At 39.7% G+C, this 25,097-nt stretch overlaps 1 protein-coding gene across 1 annotated transcript in view; it reads right to left on the reverse strand.

The window, feature by feature from the left end:
- The window catches only part of adcy2a (adenylate cyclase 2a), a 109,932-nt gene extending 86,074 nt beyond the window's left edge, over positions 1-23,858 (reverse strand). The window contains exons 1-2 of the mRNA XM_060871259.1: positions 23,441-23,858; positions 15,910-16,107 (exon numbers count right to left, since the gene is read on the reverse strand). Coding sequence (XP_060727242.1) covers positions 15,910-16,107; positions 23,441-23,824 — 582 coding nt within the window. The 5' untranslated portion in view covers positions 23,825-23,858. The remainder of the gene's footprint in view (positions 1-15,909; positions 16,108-23,440) is intronic.
- Between the last annotated feature and the right edge of the window lie 1,239 nt (positions 23,859-25,097).

Here is a 25,097-nt window from a genome sequence, read left to right on the forward strand (position 1 = left end):
ATTTATAATCATTTATAATGGGGTGGGGGATTCTTCTCGCATGCAAATCTGGCAACCCTGTTCACGACACATACAGTATGTGAGGAACATCATATATAATAACTAAAAAAAAAGACATTTAGCACAAGAGACACACATTTCTTTTAAAATTTTAGCTTTATGATAGGTTTTACTAGGTTTACTGATCTTTTGCTACAGCTTAGTCGTTGTTTAAATATTTCAGAAACTGCTGAACTACTGAATGGCAATCCTGGGGTCTGAATCACCTTGTTGGTGAGAGAGATCAGGTTCGAGCTCTCAGTCAGTCTATAGTGTTTATTATAGAGATGAGCCGGATACTCGGCTGAAACGAGTATCCGGTACGGATAAAGCACTTCTGCCGAGTACGAGTATTATACGAGTAATACGAGTCAATATCTGTGCTCAGATTGAAGGAAAATCATCACTGGGTATCTGATTGTGTCAGTGTTCTGTGATAGGCTAGTCACAGCGCCCCTCCCCTACAGTGATAGGCTAGTCACAGCGCCCCTCCCCTACAGTGATAGGCTAGTCACAGCGCCCCTCCCCTACAGTGATAGGCTAGTCACAGCGCCCCTCCCCTACAGTGATAGGCTAGTCACTGCGCCCCTCCCCTACAGTGATAGGCTAGTCACAGCGCCCCTCCCCTACAGTGATAGGCTAGTCACAGCGCCCCTCCCCTACAGTGATAGGCTAGTCACAGCACCCCTCCCCTACAGTGATAGGCTAGTCACAGCGCCCCTCCCCTACAGTGATAGGCTAGTCACAGCGCCCCTCCCCTACACACATACAGATGTATTGTGTTGCTGTGTCTCGCTCTGCTCACTCACAGTCACACACAGAACAGCTCTCTGTCTCTCCCTCAGTCACTCGGGTTCGTGGGTCTTTTCCGTTAACGTTTAGGGTTTCTTCAGCTTTTTACTTCGGGTTGTAACGTTAATAATACGTACTTACTAACCAGTAGAGTTCTGGTAAACGTGGGTTCGTTCAGATGTGTTGCTTGCTTGGTAGAATGCGACTCGCATTGCGTCTCTGCCTGTCGGAGGTTTTTTTCTTTTTTTAACCTTCAGCTGTCTCTAACCATTAACCAGACACTGAGTGTCTGACACGTTTTTGCTGTATTTCATAAAAACATAAAGGTAGTAAGCTAGTGTTATAAATATTACAAATTAATTATTACCGGTTAAAGCCCCGCCCATTTCAAGACAAGCCCCGCATACTTCCAGGTTAGGCCCCACCCACTCCGAGTACAGATACAGATAATTCATATGGTTAACAGATACAGATACAGATACAGATAATGCTGTACTCGCTCATCCCTAGTTTATTATAATCGCTCTTTACAACCATGTTAAACAGAAAAGTACCCCAGACAACATCAGGCATTAGAACCTTGAGGTGACTGAGCTACAACAGTAAAAGATCACATTGGGTCCCACTCCAATCAGCCAAGAACAAAAGGGCCACAGTGGTACAGATTCATTAAAACTTTATTATACTCCCTACCATGGAGCTGTGAGGAAAATGTGGTAAGTTATAAATGAATTTAAGGACAAAATGTCACCAATAATGGAATCTTCCATATATATTATTAAAAACTTGGACTATGTGTATCATGCAAGCTCTTCCGAAACCTACTAGAATGAATGTAGTCTCACTTCTCAGTATCTGTATTCACCTTCAGAATTCAGGTACATGAATATCTTCCTTTCCTACTCCATCTAAAAGGTCTCATTTGTTGATGTGTTTGTGTTGCTGCTTGGCTGTGGCCGACTCTCTAATCTGACTCGACACCAAAAGCTGGTATGTGATAAAAGGCACCTCGTGGTTACTTCATATATTTTTTTTGATTCCTTTGTTCTTTACTCCTTTCATCATAATGCTGCTCATTACCACTTATTCCAATTTCAGCACCTTAAGATCAGAGAAAATGGCACCCGTGTGCAGAAAAGAGCAGGCTTCATTATGGACTCTATTACCTGTTGATGATTGGGAACTGTTTTGTTTTTTTTTTTGTAATATGAGCTGTAATGTTGATAAAAAAAAAAAAAAAAAAGATCTTTTGGGTCTAAATTTAGCTGCGTTTATATGAATATTCTACATTTATGTAATGTTTTATGTATGGGATGTTTAGAGCTGCTATAGACAGGACATTGTGTCATTTATGATTAAATTAAAAATGGTTGTTGTACATTAATAAAAACTGAACTGAACCCATTAACTTATCTGTGCTACAATTAACTTCATGTGCTAGACACGTGCTTTATATAGACATAATGATAAGAAATAACAATCACACTCTATGGCCAAAGGTATGAAAAACCACTGACCATCACTTGACCCCAAAAGTTGGAAGTGTGCAATCGTGTAGAATTTTTTTGTATGCTGTAGCATTTCAATTTCCATCACGAGAACTTAGAGGCCCAGACCTGTTCCAGCATTATAATGCCCCTGTCTCCACTATACCATATCTGGATTTCTCATTAATATTAATATAACGTTGAATGGTGTTGGAAAGTTGCTGGGAAGATTCTGGTAATATCTTACAATGCAGCAGAATGGTGAGCACATATTTTACTAAAAAAGAAGACAATAACTTGCTTTATGCTTATCATTTAATTATAAGAGAAGAAAACAAGTAGAATTTGACACCATGGTGACACAAGATTAAAAACTTATTTCAGATTTAGTCCCCGGTTATAATAAGTTACACTCTTCAGGGAAGGCTTTGGAGCAGAGCTGTGGGGATTTCTGATCATTCATCCACAAGAACATTATTACGATCAGACACTGATGATGAATGAGGAGGTCTGGGTTACAGTCAGTGTTCCAGATCGGTGTTCCAGTTGTTCAGTGAGGTTGAAGTCAGGGCTCTGTGCAGAACACTCAAGATCTTCTACACCAACCTTCACACAACATGTCATTATGGAGCCCACTTTGGGCACAGGGACATTTACAGTTTTTGGGAATTGAAGGGAAACTGTAATGCTACAACATTCAAAAACATTGAGATGTGTGTTTTGTTGCAACAATCTTCATGGTCAGGTGTCCATTATACTATGAACGCAAGCTATTGACAAAAAACCTTAAACTGGTTTGCAACAATAAAATAAATCCAAAAACATTCTCCTGTTTGAGATATTGTACTTACAAGACACTCGGACAGACCCAAACAGACAGACCCAAACAGACAGACCCAAACAGACAGACCCAAACAGACAGACCCAAACAGACAGACAGACACAAACAGACAGACAGACCCAAACAAACAGACCCAAACAGACAGACCCAAACAGACAGACCCAAACAAACAGACACAAACAGACAGACACAAACAAACAGACACAAACAAACAGACCCAAACAGACAGACACAAACAAACAAACAGACCCAAACAGACAGACCCAAACAAACAGACACAAACAGACCCAAACAGACAGACACAAACAAACAGACAGACCCAAACAGACAGACAGACCCAAACAGACAGACCCAAACAAACAGACAGACCCAAACAGACAGACAGACCCAAACAGACAGACCCAAACAAACAGACACAAACAGACAGACAGACCCAAACAGACAGACCCAAACAAACAGACACAAACAAACAGACCCAAACAGACAGACACAAACAAACAAACAGACCCAAACAGACAGACCCAAACAAACAGACACAAACAAACAGACCCAAACAGACACAAACAAACAGACAGACCCAAACAGACAGACAGACCCAAACAGACAGACCCAAACAGACAGACCCAAACAAACAGACACAAACAGACAGACAGACCCAAACAGACAGACCCAAACAAACAGACCCAAACAGACAGACACATACAAACAGACAGACCCAAACAGACAGACAGACCCAAACAGACAGACCCAAACAGACAGACCCAAACAGACAGACCCAAACAAACAGACACAAACAGACAGACAGACCCAAACAGACAGACCCAAACAGACAGACACAAACAGACAGACAGACCCAAACAGACAGACCCAAACAAACAGACCCAAACAAACAGACACAAACAGACAGACAGACCCAAACAGACAGACCCAAACAGACAGACCCAAACAGACAGACCCAAACAAACAGACACAAACAGACAGACAGACCCAAACAGACAGACCCAAACAGACAGACACAAACAGACAGACAGACCCAAACAAACAGACACAAACAGACAGACGGACACGTGACCACCAAGGTATGAAACATTCTCCTGTTTTGTATTGTTTCATTTAACTGTATACTGCAGCTGTTAAGGGTTAAAATGACAATAAAAGCTTCTTTACTTGACTTGCATTCATTTGACCTCTTGGACCAATTTACAAAGCATTTATACATACAGTAAGACAAAACAACTGGACCTTGAGCCGTTGAACATGAATGTGTAGGTAACATCTATGTAAAACAAACTGAAGGAAGCTACTAAAGGAAAAAAAGACTTTGCAAGCATTTTACATGTAGAACATGTAAATGTGTATTATTGTATTATTGTATCATGTATATTATCAGCACATACACTGTATAGTTCTTGGTTATTGTTGTACATACAATGTACATAATGCAGATATTTGACAGCATAAATATTTATTTTTTTCCATACAACTAGAAGATATTCTTACGCACATACTACCTGCAATAGCTTTATTTATTTTTTGTACATATATTTACCTGCACTTGTTCCTTTGTTCCATATTTTTTTCTTCTATTTGCACTTCTGGTAGATGCTAAATGGCGTTTACCTGTACCAGGCTATTTACCTGTACTATGCAATGCCAATAACGTTCTACCTATCTATCTAATGTATTTGTGCAACAACTCCAATCTAATTCATTCGAATGCTCCTAAAAGTGATAGGTTTATGGAAGGTTTTTAAACATTCAACCACTTGTTCTTAAGATAAAGAGAATCTCTGACAAACGGACGGAAGGATAGACGGGCTGACGGTCTGAAAACCACTCAGAAGCCAGACAAGACTTCAGAGCAAGAAAAACACAAGCATTCAACTTAACTTAACACGACCTAGCTTTATTTAAATATAAAAAAAATAGCACTTATTCAAATCATGGACCATAACGTTTGCATAATTTCACCGTCTGTTGAATTAAATCGATATTTGTGCTAGAAGGACTTTTAGAGTTATCAGGATGTACCGTAGATGAAACGGCTTTCATGGCATGTAGCCGAGCCTATATGTGATTGGTGTGCGGAATAAAATCAAATCAGCTTTCTGTGGTAGAATCGAGGATATAGATAAGAGTGTTGTGGTCAATCTAAAGCACAATGCAAAAAAAAAAAACCTTTCTGGAATTTTAAAAGCATTTATAAGTGTCCCCATCATGTGTTTCACCTGAAGACCCTGTTGTATGGCTGATAATCGGGCGCTTGTTTAGACAGCATATTGACTGCGCCTTAATATTTCAATAACCTGCAAACCTGCCACAGCTCCTTCTCAGACTTGGATAAACAGTAGAAAGCAAAGTGGAATACGATAAGAAAAAGTGTTGACTGATTCTTTCTTCTGCTTTCTTTATTAAAAAAATCAAATGTGCTGCAGTCTTTCTCAAGAAGTGAAAAAGAGAAATAATGGAGACGATATTAGCATACTGAAGTGGGTCAGTACACAGTACCAGCACTTTTCTCTTCTGCTCCTTCAAGCAGTCATTTTACTTTTTCTGAAAAACTCCTACTGTTCTACTCATCCCTAACCACAATATCATGCACAGTCTATAATATCCCATAATAACACACAATGCTATGGTTTAAATATTAGCGCATTAGTGTCTAATTCATTTTAAACCTTTTTTTTGAGCCTGTGCCTATCTCAGGCGTCATCGGGCATCAAGGCAGGATACACCCTGGACGGAGTGCCAACCCATCACAGGGCACACACACACACTCTCATTCACTCACGCAATCACACACTAGGGACAATTTTCCAGAGATGCCAATCAACCTACCATGCATGTCTTTGGACCGGGGGAGGAAACCGGAGTACCCGGAGGAAACCCCCGAGGCACGGGGAGAACATGCAAACTCCACACACACAAGGTGGAGGTGGGAATCGAACCCCCAACCCTGGAGGTGTGAGGCGAACGTGATAACCACTAAGCCACCGTGCCCCCAAAGGTTTTTAAATTTTTTTTAAATATTTTTTTTGTCTTGCTTATTTTTTTGGTTGCATGGATTGAAGTGTAAATTCCACTCGTACATTCTACACGAGTAAACAGGAATAAATTTACATGAAATTGACAGCAGTTTTATATATATATATATATATATATATATATATAAAAATATATATACTGTAGCTGTCTTAGTCTGAGGTTATCAGGTTTGCCTCATACCACCAGGGTTGTGGGTTCGATTCCCACATCCGTCTTTCATGTTCTCCTGGTACTTTGGGGTAATAACCTGGTAATTTCCTCAGTGTATTCTGCTTTCTGCCCTCCATCCAAAGACATACAGTGTAGGGTGAAGTCCATCATGTGTGAATGAGTGTGAGTGGGCATTAGCATTATGCAAAACTAGCTATGTATCTCACTGAACGTTCATCACTGACATCACTGTCCTCTCGTCCCAACAGTTGAAGTTGAAGTCAAAGCCCTTAAATCTCTTTTCTTTGTCTTCTACACTGGAAAGCAACCTAAGCCGAACCCTCGTATCTAAATGACCGTATAATGTCCATTGCATTGATGCGTCCATTACCAGCAGGTCATGAGTAAATTATTAAGTGATGTATGAACACACGCGTCGCATCGTGAGAGCTTGATTTCTATTTCCACTAGGGTTTCATTATAAACAGATGTTATCGTCTAAATTTTACACTGAATTTAATTTGGTCCATGTTCCGCTTTAGTGCTGTGAAATTCAATGCTGCTAACTGAATTACACGGAATGGCTAGAAGAAATGAGCCTGTAGTCAGGCAGAGTAATCTTTTCATTTAAGCACTAATGCTGTAATAATAGCAGATGGCTAAGCACTGGCACTTTCAAAAACATATCTGGACAACGATGTTCTACATATCATTTTGTCATTAGCAGAAAGAGGGGGAGAGAGAGAGAGAGAGAGAGAGAGAGAGAGAGAGAGAGCGAGAGAGAGCAAGAGAGCGCGAATGAGGTCTTAAATACAAAGCCCACCAAAAGTATTGGAACAACAAGGCTGAAGTGAAGACGTTTGAGTTTGTTATCAATACAACAGAACAGAATTTCACAGATTTCATTTACTGTTATTTACATCAAGATATTTTAATCAATGTAGAACAAGGAGGCTCATCATTTTAGCTTAACATCATTAGTTCTCAGCTTCATAGCTCTTAATTTGGTGCTCTCTTATCTTTACAGTTTAATAACCAGTTTTGGTTTTTTTTTTTTTTCAATTTTAATATTTTCATCATATCTTTTGTTTTGGCTTAAAGCCTTTTTTCAACATGATGCTGTTATTTCAACTTCCCATTTTTGACATGCCTCAATATTTTGTCTCAGTAACTTGACATTTTTACTTATCTGAGTTTTAAGAGATTTAGATTTTAGCCTTCACATCTAATATCATGACCAGCTGTCACTGACATTACTCAAGCACAGAAAGCACAGCGCTCACCCACTAGGTGTATGTTTGGGTCCTATGTTTTTGCTATTAAACCAATTTCTGGTTGGACATTTAATCAAAGTTTAAATTGCTAACCCATTCATGCCTGTGCTTGCTCCCACGTCGGCTCTATACCAGCAGATGGTAATTTCTGGATGCAAGCTATTCACGTGTTCCTGTTTTTTGGCTCGCTTTAACATGGCAGCATGCGTGCAGTGGGGACTCAGGGATCCGCCAATCACAGCAGGGGTACTGGCCTGCCTGGAACAGATAAGCTTTCACCCTACTCCAGAGACAACAGAGGAGGCTTTGTGGCCCTGGGATAAGCATCAGATTGACTGAAACGGAAAATGAAAAGTGCCCTTCCAGTCATATTAATGCTGCGAGAGCCCTCGGTCCGGCCTGTCTGGCTAGAGATTAAGACGTCAGAAAAAAGCTCTGTCTTCTCAGATTCATCGAGACAGAGATATGATCTGCTTCGGTACATTGTTAGCATGTATCATCCTTCGCTATTTGTGAAAAATATCAGCCCCAGCCCTCATAAGACTGTCCCTCTGGATATTTGCTCCGGAGAGTCCGAGGATCTGCAGCTGAGCTCAGACAAGCAAGTCCACTGAATGCTAATGGCATGTTCGCTGCTGTCTGGAGCTTGTGTCAGTCTGAATCAGCCTCATTTTGGTCCATAAGCTACATAACATCCTAGAAGGCACACAAGCATTCCTTGCCTCTTGAAACATTAGTTTCATAAATCTTCATCTTTACCAGGTTTTGGAATAATCTCAGAAAGGCTTTGAACGGTCCTTATAAAATTTTAGCAAATAAAAATGGAATATATACATATATTATAATTTCTAAGGAATCCCTTGTGTCTTGTCCATGGCTAACAGTGAATCTGCTAGAAGATCAAGCATATGTGAACAAGTTTAGAAGTGTTGGTGGCCATACAGGAAGAGATACTTGCTAGGGCATATATTTCTGATTCTTGGTGAAATAATAATTCACTCTCAGAAGATAAACTGATGGCTGCATCCATTTTTTTAAAATTCAGGCAAATGTTTGTTTATTTTTCAGGTGTTGGTGAAGCTACTATTACTGTAACTTGATTATAACACATGATTTTAAAAAGCTAAGCCGCAGACTAGCCCTTTAGCAACGTAGCTAGATAACATGATAAAAGCAACAGATAAAAAGACGTCTCACTCAGTTCAACTCCATTAACTCGGTTAACTTGGTTTTTGGAAACAGATATTCATCCATATAAGATTAAATTAAATGGCTGCAGCTACATAGCTAGGTGGCTAAGTGGGTTGCTCTGTTTTACTGTCTGTTGTGAATTCTGTCAGTAAAAAAAGCTCATAGCTTACAGCAACAAGTTGTAATATTAACAGAGAAGTATTTTTGTTCTCTGGTATAAAAATACATCATATAACTATTTAAACAACAGAACAGAACCGTGTTACGTGAAGTCAGCTAAATCTTAGCAAATCCTCCCCTTAGGATATGTAGCTAATTAACTAGCTTTCAGGACTTAATCCCAACATATGGATTTTAGTATGTAGGACAGACCATAGTGTACGCTCAGGACATTTTATACACCCTGGCAATAAGAGATTTCTCAGCAGTTGAACACAACACCTTGGGCTCAGGAAGTGATATACACAGGATTAGCGCTCAAGCTGCACAACCATGACGCCATTTACCATCAAACTGATGCTTTTTTCCTTGTTTTCACTCTATAATATCTTATGCATCATATAGTTTATACTGATTAATGAAGTGTGTATGTGTGTGTGTGTGTGTGTGTGTGTGTGTGTGTGTGTGTGTGTGTGTGTGTGTTTGTGTGTGTGTGTGTGTGTGTGTGTAGTTTTCTAATTATTGTTGGTTTTGCCCATCATTGAAAAAAATACAATGTCTATGGGACACTTTTGTACTGATTCAATAGACCTTTATGGATCTCATGTGAACAGAAAATATTGTAATTAAAGGAATCACACTGGGTTTTGATTGAGGTACTGTGTGTGTGTGTGTGTGTGTGTGTGTGTGTGTGTGTGTGTGTGTGTGTGTGTGTGTGTGTGTGTGTGTGTGTGTATTGGGGTTAAGTCAGACATTCCCAGACCCATATATAAAGAAATCCTCTCCCAGCTCTATATTGATAACAGATATCTCTCAGCAAATCGACTGAGCAGGTAAAGAAGCAAAGCATCAAAAGGCAAAGGGGAAAAACAAATCCAGAGGAGGCAATAAAACATGGGAGCTAATTTGACACATAGCCCCTGGCTTTTTTTTTTTTTTTTACACTTCTTGACCTTTACTTTGAGAGTTTCCTAGCTACTATGCTGATGTGCAAACAGGCAGTGACCACATACACTAACAAGGGAAGTTAAATAAAAATAAGACACTGCTTCCCATCAAAATAGATCCTTCTGGGATGAAAACACACACGGTTTTGTACCTGAAATTTTGAGATTGGGAGACTTCTTTATGGAATTCATGAAATACATCTGTAATTAGCAAAAATAGATATAAAAATACAATATAGTTAACTGACATCCACACTGATATCACTGAAATGGAATGACTTACTTTGTTCTACTCTATTCATCCTGTAATATCCAGAATGGGAAGCATTCTCATGACAATCCATTTTTAAATCAGCTTAAGCATTTTTCAGCTGAACAAACTCAGGAGCAGATGTGCTTGGGATAGAAAGGAAACAACAAGATCAGCAAGAACTGAGAAAACGTGAAGTACGCATTCAAAATTGCAACAGGATTTCCTCCTAAATTTTGCTGACACCTAATCACATTTTTATCTGAATTCTATTTCATGCCTCATAAACATCTTCAATGCTAAGCCCGAGCAGAATGACCAACTGAAGGCAGAAAGCTCCCAGGAACTACAGTAATAGATAACATTAATGAAAATTTGGAGGTGCATTATAACGAAGATGTGATCCTCTATATAAATGTTCAAGGACTTTATTATTGCTTAGTGAACTGGAACATGAATACACACACTGTAAATACAGCAGACTACAACAACAGAGCAGTGATGGTTCATATTCCAGAGACTTCAGGAAAGTATTTTTTCTAAAGTGAGGAATCACGTCATGTCTGGAGACTGACGTTTTGCCATTGAACTCTGAGGGTAAAATAAGAAATATTCAAATAGCATTAATCAGTAATGCCAGATTTGCATCCGGGTAAGAATTACATCAATAATGTTACTCTGAATCCCAACAGAAGAATGGTGACAGTGTCTCGTGCTTTCAGGTACATGACCTGACAAACCGCTACACCTCAACCAATCAGAAGGCCTGGTGTAGTTTGTAGTGTGAAGAGTCCATAATCAAAGATAATCCAAGACAAAATAAATGCGAGAGCTGAAACCAGAAATTAAGGCAGGATAATGAAAGCAAGGCTTGGGATATGTGATAGAAATATTTACTTACAGAATAACATGGAACAGGTGAACACAAACACATAACAAACCACTGACAAAAGCAGGAAGGGTTCAGTGAAACTCCTGGCTAAATATTCATGCATGAAAGAAGTATGTAAGGCTGGATAATAAACCGAGATGCATGACAAAGTCCCCTCCCCTGGTTATGCCCCAGGATGCAGGGTGAGTTGTTGGTGTCAGGGTAAAATACAACACGTGCAAATGTACATTAACACAAAAGACTAAACCAGCCTTCAGCAGATAATGTGTTTTTGTGTGAGTGTGTGTGTGTGTGTGTGTGTGTGTGTGTGTGTGTGTGTGATCAATAGCCACCTGTAGTCTTTTTATAGCACTTTTAGGCAGGGTGTGACTTTGCGTCGAATGCAGTGATTATATTTTCAGCTCCATTGATGGCTCTGTGGTGTTAATGTCTGTGAGGTTTGGGTTAGTAAGGTCATTGTGGAAAGAAATGAGTCACATCACATGTAGACTGAACCTGCAATTAAGTGTAGTGGTGTTTAGATCTATAGTAAACATATTTATACACGATGTCTTCAATAAGATTATCTGAATTCCTTGCTTTTGCTTGTTAGAAGCCTAGGAGACTTGGGTTATGGGTTTCTCTATTCCGTGTTGAAAATGGATCGATTTTTCCACAGAAATCGATTGTGGACTATTTAAACATTTATGTGGAAGCAGCAACTGGTCAGATTGACTCACCGTGGCCTGGGTCTGATTCCTGAGCAGGGAGACGACCCGGCCACAGGGGGGATTTAGCCCTCAGTGCTGATCACAAGCCTGGATAAATCAGGGGGATTGTGTCAGGAAGGGCATTCGCTGTAAAAACTGTGCTAAATTAAATATCTGTTGATTGGACAATCTGCTGTGACAAACCATGAACAGGCAGCAGCTGAAGGACAACAATACAAATATAAAAATTATTATGTAAGTATACTTATTGTGGAAAGTATATCGGGACTTCCATTACCTGAAACCTAAACCTAGTAGGCTTGCACTCCTTGTAAAAACTAGACACTAATGTCCTTTACCTTTAGGTCAAGGAGAAAATGGTGTTCATTTGCTTTTTCACCAAGGTGACCTTTTAAGGTTAAATACAACACCAAGGAGCTTTGTGCAGAGCTACTTAAACATTTGGAAGATGTAGATGAACTGCAGGTGACAGTGACATAACCTTTGCTATTGCAATACGAAATCCAAACTCGACCTTTTCATCGTTGTTTCATTTGCTTTTTGCACCTTGCCAGCAGTAAGCTGGATAATCAGCCCAGATTTTTCTTTCAACTTCTGCGAGTCTCCTGGAGAGACAACGGCAACATGCTCGGCAACGTTAACACCAGGGTAACTGCAGATTAATGCCTTAGTCATTTTAATTGGATGGGAGCACCAGCCTGACTTTTTCAGGAAAGTAAATATTGGAGCCTGAGAAAAAAAAAAAAGAGAGAATAGAAAAGAAAAGAGAGATTCATCCTTTTGGTGTTGATTCACTAGGATTCCTAGAGCAATTACTGAAAGCGAGGCCGAGTGCAGAGATCTGACGCTATTACTGTATGTAGACGGAAGTAACTTTACTACTTAGGATTGTAAAGGAAGCTTGAAGTTATTCCAACTTTTTACAAAACTAGAACCTCTAGAGAACTTCAAACGAGGACAGCAACAAAACAAACCCTTTCGTTCACAAGTGTACGAGTCCTTCAAATAAAACTGAAATTACAAATTTGACAAACAGTCAAGTGTTATATGAGAGCCATGTGGAAATGTAGTAGAGTAGATGATGTAGATGAGATGACACTAAAAATAAAGATGATGATGATGAAGAACTCACAATATCACCTGATGTCCTGTCTTGATTTCTCTTTGCCAGCAGGAGAATGTGAATCTTTAGATTATTGAAATCATCTTTTCTTTGGGAATGTGTATTTATTTCTAGCTTCTTGTGCCATAATAGGATTTCTGTATTGCTTTGCGCTCTACCATCACAGGCGGAAACGATCTTTTATTAGATTACATTCCCACCCGAGGAACCACACCTCACTGTGCCATGCATTCGTATGGCTGAGCCGAGCCGATCGGTGCCTACGTGTCTGTAAGCCGCTCACGTGGACTTCTTTAATCCAGAAGCAAGTGGAGATATTGACTGACACAGGAAGCCATCCGTCCTCCCATGTCTGACATCAGCTTTGTTTGTCTTTCACCATATGCCGCTCGTTCTAAAGGAACAACACACGAGTAAGAAGGATGAGGCAAAGGTCACTGTTAGAGTCACTGTTAGACAGGTCGCATTCTCGTCACTACCGCTAGCCTAGCAACAGCATATACCTCAAAGAACACATCCTTCTGGTTACTAGGTATAAATTTCTGAAGCTGACGATAAAGCATTAAACGCACAAATCCTCCAAGATCCTGATGCTGCCAGCTTAACTTTAAGAATGTAATTATCAGCAGAGAAAATTGAAAAATTTAGCGAGAATGAAATGAGATTGAGGCTAAAAGTATTTTCCAGCAAGACATTAACAGTCAGACACCAAGCCAGAGGCTATGATTAAAGTCAGCGCACACTTCTTCTTCCAGCACACCAGGCAATTTAAAACGTGAAGCATTACAACGTGGCTGTAGCGGTCCATTTAATAAGCCTATGGGAACGTACTCTTTTTCTTTACTTTCTTAGGTTGACGTTCAGACTCCTGTGAAGTTCAGACTCACCAGCCACTTTAATAGGAACACCTAGAATGTACACCATTGTTTTAACTCCCTAATCTGTACAGCGTGCTCAAAAACACAAACAAACACTGATTAAACCAATAATCAATCATAATGTATAATCAACAACAGGGTGATGTCATGCCAGCCGAGTTACGGTAAAGGTTACGGCTACCAGCCCAAAGTTATTTTATTATGACAGGACATGCTGAAGTGTTGTATTCCTCCTGTACAGCACCAAGTTAGTCTGGGATACAAATTAGTTTCTCTTTCCATTAACAAATTATAAATAACCAACATACTTACAGAACACATACAGTATTTATTAGTAGCCTTATATAACTTATATGGAGCAGCTGCTATTTATTCATACATCTTTTACCACTTATCCGAACTACCTCGGGTCACGGGGAGCCGTCATCGGGCATCGAGGCAGGATACCCCCTGGACGGAGTGCCAACCCATCGCAGGGCACACACACACACTCTCTTTCACTCACACAATCACACACTACGAACAATTTTCCAGAGATGCCAATCAACCTACCATGCATGTCTTTGGACCGGGGGAGGAAACCGGAGTACCCGGAGGAAACCCCCGAGGCACGGGGAGAACATGCAAACTCCACACACACAAGGCGGAGGTGGGAATCGAACCCCCAACCCTGGAGGTGTGAGGAGAACGTGCTAACCACTAAGCCACTGTGACCCTCAGCTGTTATATAAATCCATGACAATAAGTAGTTGCTAGAGATGAGATAAGAACGATCAGAGTAAGTGAATATATACATGAATATGAACATGAATCAACAGAATCAAGAATCCAGCAGTGTTGTATAGAGAATGTTCATTCACCTGTGAGTCAGTTCCTCCAAAACAAAAAGTGTCATCCACCAATCTGTTTTTTCTTCTTATTGATTCTAGGGTTGAATTCCCAAAAAACACATTTACATGCACTTTACGTAATCCGATCACAGGAAATCTCCGGATCTACGTGAATCGTTCGATAAATGAATTTCTAATTTCATGGCCTACAGTCACTTTCAGATGTCATCAATAAATCTAACTTTTCTAATGGTTGCATATAATGTCAAGTTTCTAAAACTGGTGCTGAAAAAAACCTATTCTGTATCCACACGTGCTCAGAGGTGGAAAAACAACAATAAACAAACGATTTATAAACTGTAGTTATATATATATATATATATATACGTATATATATATAACTGAATAATCTGCTTTAAACCTCATTTTAACGGTATTATTTGTTTTATTTCAGTTTAGTAACCTTTATTTCACTGGGAAGAAGAACCAGAACAAGAAGCTAGCTAAAGACAAACCAAGAACGAATTTGTATATTTGTGTGAATTTGGAAATATGAAGTGATTCCTTATAAAAAGGTATCCGAGTGTTTATATGACCATATAAGGATCCGAGTGTTTATATGACCATATAAGGAATTGTATTGAATTCAAGAATCTGATTGGTCGGAAGGTCCAGTAGCTCTGACAGAAGATTATTTAAACGTGTCAGCCAAAACCCAAGAACTAAATCCAGGGTTAATAATAAAATATAAATATATAAATATTTATTTACTTATTTATTATCGACACTGCAATAGACTTCACACCTCCGGGTAACATGACGAGCTTTTTTTCGGCTTATTACCTTATATGAAAAAAGCGAGCAAACAAATGTTTATTGCTGTTCCTGTATAAAGTGATAAGAAGAAGTTGCAGATGTTCCAAAACACTATAAATAGATCATTACGATGAGTCATTTGGTAATAAATTAAAAATGTAATTGTTGGTATAAAATGAAAAAAAAAATCCCCTACATATTAAACTTACATATTCACATGGGTAAAAAAAAAACTAGAGCAGATATAATTGGGCTAAAAAGCACACACTGCCGCTCTGAGAGCTCATCCGTGTTGGTTAATTTCACCCTACGCTGCATATTTCCACTTAATTTCCACCAAGTACTCTATTTTAATAAACCTTCCTATTCACCTCAGCGACTCCCTGAGGTGCTTTTTTTCCCTCTGTCAGCTTCCTCTGGGGTTTTTTTTTCTTCTCACAAGGATTTCTCACTGCATGAATGAAAACAAGAACTTCTTGTCTTACCTGATCCCAGGGACAAATGATGCCGCCGAAAAACATGAAGAGGTATCCCATGGCGACCAGGCAGGCCCAGATGACCAGAGCGAAAAGACGCAGGAGCTTTTTAAAGATTGACTCAATGCAGACCAGAACAAAGATGCTGAGGAAGATGGCCAGTGCCGTAGGGACAGTGATCACAAAGGCGACGTGAGCCTCGATGTCCTGCCGAGAAAAAAGAAACAGATCAAAAATGAGCGTTGTTGAATAAAGGAAAACAGACGACAAAGTGCCCTCCAGAATTATTAGCACCCTTGGTGTAAATGAGCGCAGTTATTATACCTGACGTGTATAACACTTAAACATGCTGGGAAACGGTTTGGTTTTAGAGACCTGTAACAAGCTTGGAGTCACTTGTAGAGACTGAGAGAGAACACAGCAGTTGATTTTGTATCAAGTGACAAACGCAATCAAGTTGAAATCTCTTCGTAAATCTATGCACAGCAGCCAGGTATCAAAAGACAAGTAACAAAACACCTCCAAAGCCCCAGTGAGCTACCATGATGTTTTCTTGTGTGCAGTTCCTTCTGGACACCAACCATCCTCATCAGTTTTACTTCTATTACGCTTGGTTAAGTTCAGCTACAACATTTACATTTATGGGAGACGCTCTTAAACCAGATGACTTACAGAAGCTTTACGTCTCCATTAATGAATACATCCTGATCCTGGTTCAGTAGGTCAGAGACTAAAAATACCATCAGTCTAAAAACTAAGTGTTAATTTAAGTACTAAGTCTGAGTGGTTCAGACATCTAACTACTAACTAAGAGCTTCTTTCTTTTTTAACCTTGTGTTTATTAAAAAATGGAATATAACAAGAATCAGTTTGACTTCTATAGGATGTATCCTTCACCTGGATATAGTAGAATATACTGTAGGTGCCATAATTATCATTTAAAGTAAAGCTTAAAAAGGTACACATCAATCTTGGTAAAGCAAACATAATAAACATAAAACTGCTTAACACTTGAAGGTGCATAGTACATTTGTGTTTATTCAAGATACACTAAGCTTGGAAGATTATATATAAAATATGAATAATTGTGAGTGATGTTAATCCTTCTTGCTCATTTTTCTTGCTAATTCATTCATTCATCTTCTACCGCTTATCCGAACTACCTCGGGTCACGGGGAGCCTGTGCCTATCTCAGGCGTCATTGGGCATCAAGGCAGGATACACCCTGGACAGAGTGCCAACCCATCACAGGGCACACACACACACACACACACTCTCATTCACTCACACAATCACACACTACGAACAATTTTCCAGAGATGCCAATTAACCTACCATGCATGTCTTTGGACCAGGGGAGGAAACCGGAGTACCCGGAGGAAACCCCCGAGGCACGGGGAGAACATGCAAACTCCACACACACAAGGCGGAGGCGGGACTCGAACCCCCAACCCTGGAACGTGCTAACCGCTAAGCCACCGTGCCCCCCTTCTTGCTAATTAATCTTGCTAATTTTTCTGAAGGATACCAATAAATCTGAAGGGGACTCTGTGTAACATACCATCCTTATTAGTTACAGTTCTAACTATATTCCAGACATTTAAACAAACTGCTGTACAAAAGAGTCAGAATTGAATAATTAGGAGCTCAATAACAGAATGACATCTCAGTAGTCTGTATATTAAACACCCAACATGTAGATCAAAGGGTCTCTCTGGATCGTGCACGTTATTACAGACAAGACGGATAGATATTGCTGTCAATAATTATAATACCTAGACATGGTCAACTAAACGGAATCAATAACCCAGTTAGAAATGCGTCCAAGGCTGCGTGTCCATGGCTGGTGGGATGGATGGTAAGATGCTGAGACTGTAATAGGATTGGAAATCACATAAATACTCCTTATGGTGCAACCCACGAGAATCCAAACAACTGTTGGCAGCTTAATGTGTCTTAACCGTGCTATTCAAAGTGACAAACTACCCTAATGATTCCAGTTAAAATAACTCTTGGCAGTGGACGAAGATTCCTGGTCCGTGCTGAACAGAAGGTTTTTTTTTCAGCATGTTGTCACACTTCGGAAATTGTAGCACTGTCATGACATTATTGGGGAATTTACCAGTGTGGGTTCTATTTATCACGATCACATGATGATAGATACATGATGTAATCAATATTAATGTTATTTTTTTGTTTACTCATGATGTATACTGTCTGTCCATGTTTTCTGTTTTTCTCTCATTTTAGCCTTTTATCGATATGCTCTCAATTATGTCTTTTTCACATACACCTAAGTATCAAAGAACAACCCCATCATACCCTAATTATTGGGCAATCTATTAAAAAACTATTAATAATATTATTTGTTTTATCACATGGCTTCCAAGTTATAGAAAATAAAGAAGCATTAAAGTGATATTATGTTATCGTAATACACAGTTTGTTGTTATTCTATTGTAGAGTTATTCCTACTGTACCTTAGATCTGGGGTCCCAACGGACACAACACAAGGGCAAGGAGGACAAAGACTTAGCAGTTCGTGAGACATTCAAAAATACACAAAAGAACACAAATAAAAAAAAAAAAGAATAAAATTCTACGTATAAAAATAACTCAACATTATTTACTATGACTATTATGAGTGATTTCTGTACATATGAACTGTAAATATATTACAGAGTGACAGGTTTAAACACTGTAGAACTTGTGTTTAATAAGAAATGAATTTAATAATAAAAATTGCAGCGACAATCTGAAAACAAATTGTTGTGCAATAAGCAGGGTAGCTAAAATATATGATTTACTGTCTTACTGTCGTCTCTCGAAAACAATATCATTAATATTCAATAAATAATTTACTACTAAATCATATCGTCGCTGTCAGGCGGAAACCTCGTATGTCCAAATTTGGTCAATTTCATATTTTTTCACATATGGATGCTATTGGTCAGTCCCCACGTGGGTCTGTTATTTTTACAAGTTATTAACCAATCTAAAGTCTTGAAAATAGCTTGAGCGCAAATCTCATAACTCCATTGGACACTTCAACTGTCCACCTCTTCCTCACTCCGTGTGAGAGCTTCACGTCATATTTCTCCTCAAGAAGAGTCACAACGAATCAACACGTCTTCTGAGGTAAATGTCTTCAAAACACTGGGCTCAAAGAAAAAAAAAATCTTGACCCCCGCTAGTTCTGGTGCTCGTCTGAGGACAGGAATTTAGCGCAAGACAATCCACTGATTTGGAGATACGAGGTTTCCGCCTGACAGCGACGATATAGTACTGCGGTGCTGTGAAATTGTGGAGAAACAGCAGGATCTCAGGATGAGCAGGATAATCGTAGACTAATAATAAAAATATGTTTAAAAAATTAAATGTTCATTATATTATTATATTAGTCACTAATTTGCTGTAGCTTAAGTGGAATAGCAGAGTTTAGTCTACAAAAAGATTTGAATGTAAATGAGCATCTGTTTTAGCCTGAGGTCTAATTATGAAAATGTCATTTTAAAACTGAATCTCATCACGTTAAAGTCTGTTTTATTTTGTCCTCTGGACATTAATTATCTCATGAGAAATGTTTTTGCTGCTGATTTTTTCTGCTGGTTTTTAATTATTTCAATGAAGAAAAGAATCTAAATACGAGATCTTTTGATCACTTTCGGTTTCTCCACATCAGCTAGTCAGCATTGAGGTGTCCCGTGAAGACGAAAAGACCTCGTTAATCTTACACACGTCTCCTCTGGAATTTCACTCCAGATCCCAACAGTCAAGCGCTGTGGTATCCTAGTGGTTAAGGTGATGGGCTACCGATCGGAAGGTTGTGAGTTCGATTCCTACGTCTACCAAGCTGCCACTGCTGGGCCCCTAAACAAGGTGTAGATTTTGGACGTGTACTTGAAGAGAATTACACTTCTACTTTGGCAGTTTCACATTCTGTCATGTCTCAGGTTGATCATCAGTTGTTTTAAATAAGATAAATACATCCAAGTGTCAGATTCACTGATGAATTTGTGAGCTTTATCTCAAGGTGAATATCTCAGTCTTAATTCTGTCATCATGTCTGTGGTCCTTTATAATGCATCTGTAGCTCTTTCGTTACAGTGGTCTCTTTTTGGATAATTTTGGATTCATCCCAGGTGGAGATGTGGGGAACTTCACACAGGCTAAAAACAATTGATTGGAAAATTAGCTAATCCTGCCAGTGTTGGAAGAGAAAAGACATTTCCATTAGAAAAGGAGGCGACTTGGTATCACGTCAGGGCGATGCTGAGGCAACTGGGAAAGACAGCTTGATAACCACCAGCTGACGTGACTCTGATACACGCAGCGCGATAAGACACTCAGCCATGCCGTCAACACTGTGACCACATCTTGTACCCTGGAGCTGGGGAGAAATGTGTTCAACGTGATAGGAGATGACACCATGGCAGATCTCTCCTCGGCATTTCACACATACCACCTCTACCTCTCACCACCATAACACAAACATCCCCCAGAGAGAAGGAGAGACATGCTACTAGTGTAGGGGAAAAAAATGCTAACCGCTCATGCATAACAGATGAAACCTGGCTGTTTGGAGATGATCGAGATCTAAGAAAACGAATCAAGAATTCAAGAGAATCAACAGAGCCTTACAAACAACAACAACAACAACAACAACAAACCTAGTTATCATTACCTGAAGTAGGTGTGGAGATGCAATTCAAAGCCCTTCAAATTACTAACTCACACACACACACACACACACACACACACAGTAAGAACACAATTTCAGGGAACAAGAAAAAAGCCATTAAAGGTTACACAAACTCCGATACATCTCCCGAAGTTCCAGGACCTGTTAGTACTTGCAGCCATAAATCTGTTCTAACTGCAAACAATTACGAGTGAATGACTTACAACCACCCCGATAGGAACACAACACAATATAAATACATTACATGAATATAAATATAATAATGATTAAACAAAAACATTTCCACTATATTCCTCCTTGCCATAAATGTCTCTAACAGCTCAGTTGTCTCGCTCTAATACAGTAGGACACCACCTCCAACTGACTTGATGTCATGTGAAACTCTATTTAATTAAGGAGCAAAGCTAAAATTTTATCGACCATGTTATGAAATTGTGAATGTTCCAGAGATTGTGAGATTCAGGATCTTTGATCAATCCGTGACTTTAAGCTCAACGTTCGTAGCGTTTTATTAAAGATAGTAATCATATATTGGTTCTGCCGTCGTTAGGATTGTACAGTAGAAACCTGCTAGCGTGGACCAGTCTTTATTTGGTGAACTAGAAAATGTTCCCTTTTCTGCTGTAGACTACCTCACTGATGGAGTAGGTATTAAATAGGTAGAAAAAACCTGCGAATGAAATATCTAATTACTGACTTACTGCTTAAGTAGCACCTTGGAACACCAACGCTCATGCTGCAATCTCCTCCTTATCCCTCCCTGTTCCTACCAAGACAGTCTCTGAGTCTCTCTCCCACACACACACACACACACACACACACACACACACACACACACACACACACACACACACACACACACGTTCATCTCCACTGGGAACTGGCTATGATTCATTTATCTGTTCTCTTATCTTCCTTTCCCTTCTGCTGTGTACAGATACGCTCCATCCTTTGTCACTGTCCTATTACATTAACACTTCTCAGCTGGGCTCTGAACAGGTTTAAGGTACAAAATCAATAAATAGTAATGAAGTGTATTTTACTAGAAACCCAAAGAAACTCTCAGAAACATTTGTTTGAAATCTCCGTTAGTTTTTTTAGTTAAATCTCTCTGTGTTTTTTTTTTTTACGGTGCTACATTATTATAATTTATGTAAATTAATTTAATTTAATATCTTCCCTTTAAACTCTAAACAATCCACATGATATTTGGGGTTTAGCTCCACATGATATCTAGTGTGATCGTTAACATACTGTATTAACATACTAACATATCGCATGGCTTCAATTTACAGATAAATAAACACGGTAAATGAAACATATTTTTAACACTGACTTTAAATTTTGAATTAAATTTTGCATTCGACTGATAAGAAAAACAGATTAGTTTGTGTCTTTAAATGGAACACATACAGTATATGTGTTCATAGATGTGTTCTTATTAACACCAAGACTAGAGCTACTGGGTCTACTAGTGTTTGTAAGATACAATAAAAAGCCAATAATAAAGATAATATAGTGACAGGATTGACAGATGACACAGACTGCATTAGGAATTATTAGTACGTGGTCATACGGCTTGGATTACAGAGAGCGTCGCTACAGTTAGACAGGTTTCAGGTTCGTATCACAGAAAACACAGCTTAAGAAATGTCTTGCAGTTTGCATAATGATTTACACACACACACACACACACACTCGTGCACACACACACACTCACACACACACACACACACACACACTCAATGTGATGTGTGCAACTACCAGAGAGACCCTCGTTTTCTGTTTCATTGCTCATTTTCAGCGTTAAGATATAGGTCAGGCAGTTGGACAAGAACGACAGAGATTTATCCATGTTTAAGGCCGTGTGTCAATATTTTGCTTCGACTCTGAGGTTTTCTTGCTTCCCGCTCAAATGAATGCTCCTCTATTCCAAAGGATGTTGCCCGAAGCTCTACATCGTACTCCAGCAAGTACTCGTCTGAGCTTTAAGACAGAAACAAGAAATAAGCCTCTGGTTTGGGTTTGTTTGCATTGTGCATTGATAGAATTTATAAGAGATAAACTCACTAAATAGAAAAACAATTTTAAAGCAAAAAATTCTAACTTTTTCAGCAAAATAAAATGAACTACGTTCTGGTTGATGTAAACAACATGCTCACAAGATTGGCTCAAATAAATACGGCCGTGTCCTGACAAACCCAGGCTTCAAAACCTCAGCAGTTTTTTTATTTACCAATCAGCTGGAGCTGCCTTATCACCAGCAGGTTAACAGCTTCTGCGCTAGTCATTTAATTAATCATGACTGAGTCTGATTTCCTCACATTCACTTTGGCTCTATTCTTATTTGCTCTTCATGGATCTCAGTCTTTGTAAGTAAGATGGAAGTGATTTATAAAATAAACACAGGCACGTTGCTGGAGTTCACACAGTTCTACCTTTTTTATCTTCTCCACAGAAGTTCTAACCTCAGTCCATAACATCACAAAAGATTAGCCGTGTCAGCTTTTAGGAGTTCGTCTTTAATTGTCTAACTATGGGACCTGAAGGTCCACCATCTGCCTGTTTATCAGCTGTAAACTACAGGGGTGACAAAGCTCATGTCTACGTCGCTCTACTTTGCACTTTGCTCTTACACCACCTCAGGATCTCACAACCATCTCCCCAACAGATAGGACTCAAAATAGAGAAAAAGAAAGGCACCGTCCCGATGAGAACCTGTCCTGTTGGTGCTTAACAACAGCATGACACTTTAGACAATTAGACAGTCTCAAAGAAAACAAAAGAGCCGTAGATGATAAAACATTACTCGACCCCCCCTGATCTTTTGACACTCACCAACCCAGAGCCAAAGAACACAGCAAGCAGCGCCAAGCAGGCACCCATCACAATGAGGAGCAGGAAAACAATAAGCGGGTGCTGCTGGCTCATGCGGCAGTATGATTCGTAAAGCCAGTCGGGCGATCTATGCCTCCTGCCGCTCTCTTTTTCGCTGTTTGCGCCGTCCCGCATGCCACGCTCCAGCAGGTATCTGCTCCCTCGCATGGCCCCCGTCCACATAGAACCGGTGCCCTGCCTTGGCTCGTCGGGTGCCTGCTTCACTTTCATGTCCTTCTCCTGATCCTTGCCGAGCTCCTTCAGACTCAGAGCGGGTGGCCGGGTGGCAGCGTTGGCGCGCGCTTCGGACACCGGCAGGAAGCTTTCCACTCTGGCGCGCAGCATCGCTCAGGCAACATGTTTGGACGAGGAGAAAAGTGAGGAGAGTAGACTGAGTGTGTGTGTATATGAGAGGGGAAAAAAAGAGGGAGGGACTAGAGAGATGGAAAGAAGGAAATGAGGGAGGGGGTAGCGGGAGTCTAACGGAGGGAGAGAGAGAGGGAGAGAGATGGAGGGGACAGAATGAGCTTACTATAGCACTGCTAATGCATAATGCAGTCACTGAGAACTAATTAATGTCTTAAAATGAGGGAATTGTAAGGCTTTTAAAGGCTCTTAATGCACTCCAGACATCATTGAGACCATCTCTGTCACTATTGTTAAACTGCCCCATCATATCAGTTTTGCCCCCTCATACCTTCCTTATCTGAAGGAAGGAATAAGACAATGGCAGGATACGCAAAGAGATAGAAGATCTCCAAAACAAGACAGGGTTTAAAGATTCGCTACGATTTTGCCTCAATTCACATCTCAGTGTCTCATCTGCATCAGTCTGACCTTTCAACTCGATTTCCAGCTTCGCAATAAAATCTGGATCTGATGCAATAGCAGCAGTGTGACAGCACTACATTCTGTGCCATGTATTTTTAGACCAACAGAGTTAGAGTTACTAAATATATGGCAAACACAGTGTATCTATGGAACTAACACGGTCAGAGGACACAGACTCAACACGCCACAGTGATGTGTATCCAAGCTTATAACTGTATAGACTTCTTACCTCCTGTGAAAGGTTTCTTCTTCCTCACGCAACATAACTCTATTCCAAAATAAATGTCAACCACAAAACTAAAGGGATGTAAATAAGTAAAAATAAGATAACCAACACCAAGGGGGGTGTTAATGTTAGATCATCCAGTTAACTGTAAAGTATAACAGGGTTTAACATGTAAATAAAACACAAAACCTAAAATCACATGTGTGCCCTGTGATGGGTTGGCACTCCGTCCAGGGTGTATCCTGCCTTGATGCCCGATGACGCCTGAGATAGGCACAGGCTCCCCATGACCCGAAGTAGGATCGAGGGCAGAAAGCAGAATACACTGAGGAAATTACCAGGTTATTACCCCAAAGTACCAGGAGAACATGAAAGACGGATGTGGGAATCGAACCCACAACACTGGTGGTATGAGGCAAACCTGATAACCTCAGACTAAGACAGCTTTATATACTGTAACTGCTGTAAATTACATGTAAATTTATTCCTGTTTACTCGTGCAGAATGTACGAGTGGAATTTACACTTCAATCCATGCAACAAAAAAATAAGCAAGCAAAAA

The sequence above is a fragment of the Tachysurus vachellii genome, chromosome 5 (genome assembly GCF_030014155.1).
Source record: "Tachysurus vachellii isolate PV-2020 chromosome 5, HZAU_Pvac_v1, whole genome shotgun sequence".
In the NCBI taxonomy this organism is placed as follows: Eukaryota; Metazoa; Chordata; class Actinopteri; order Siluriformes; family Bagridae; genus Tachysurus; species Tachysurus vachellii.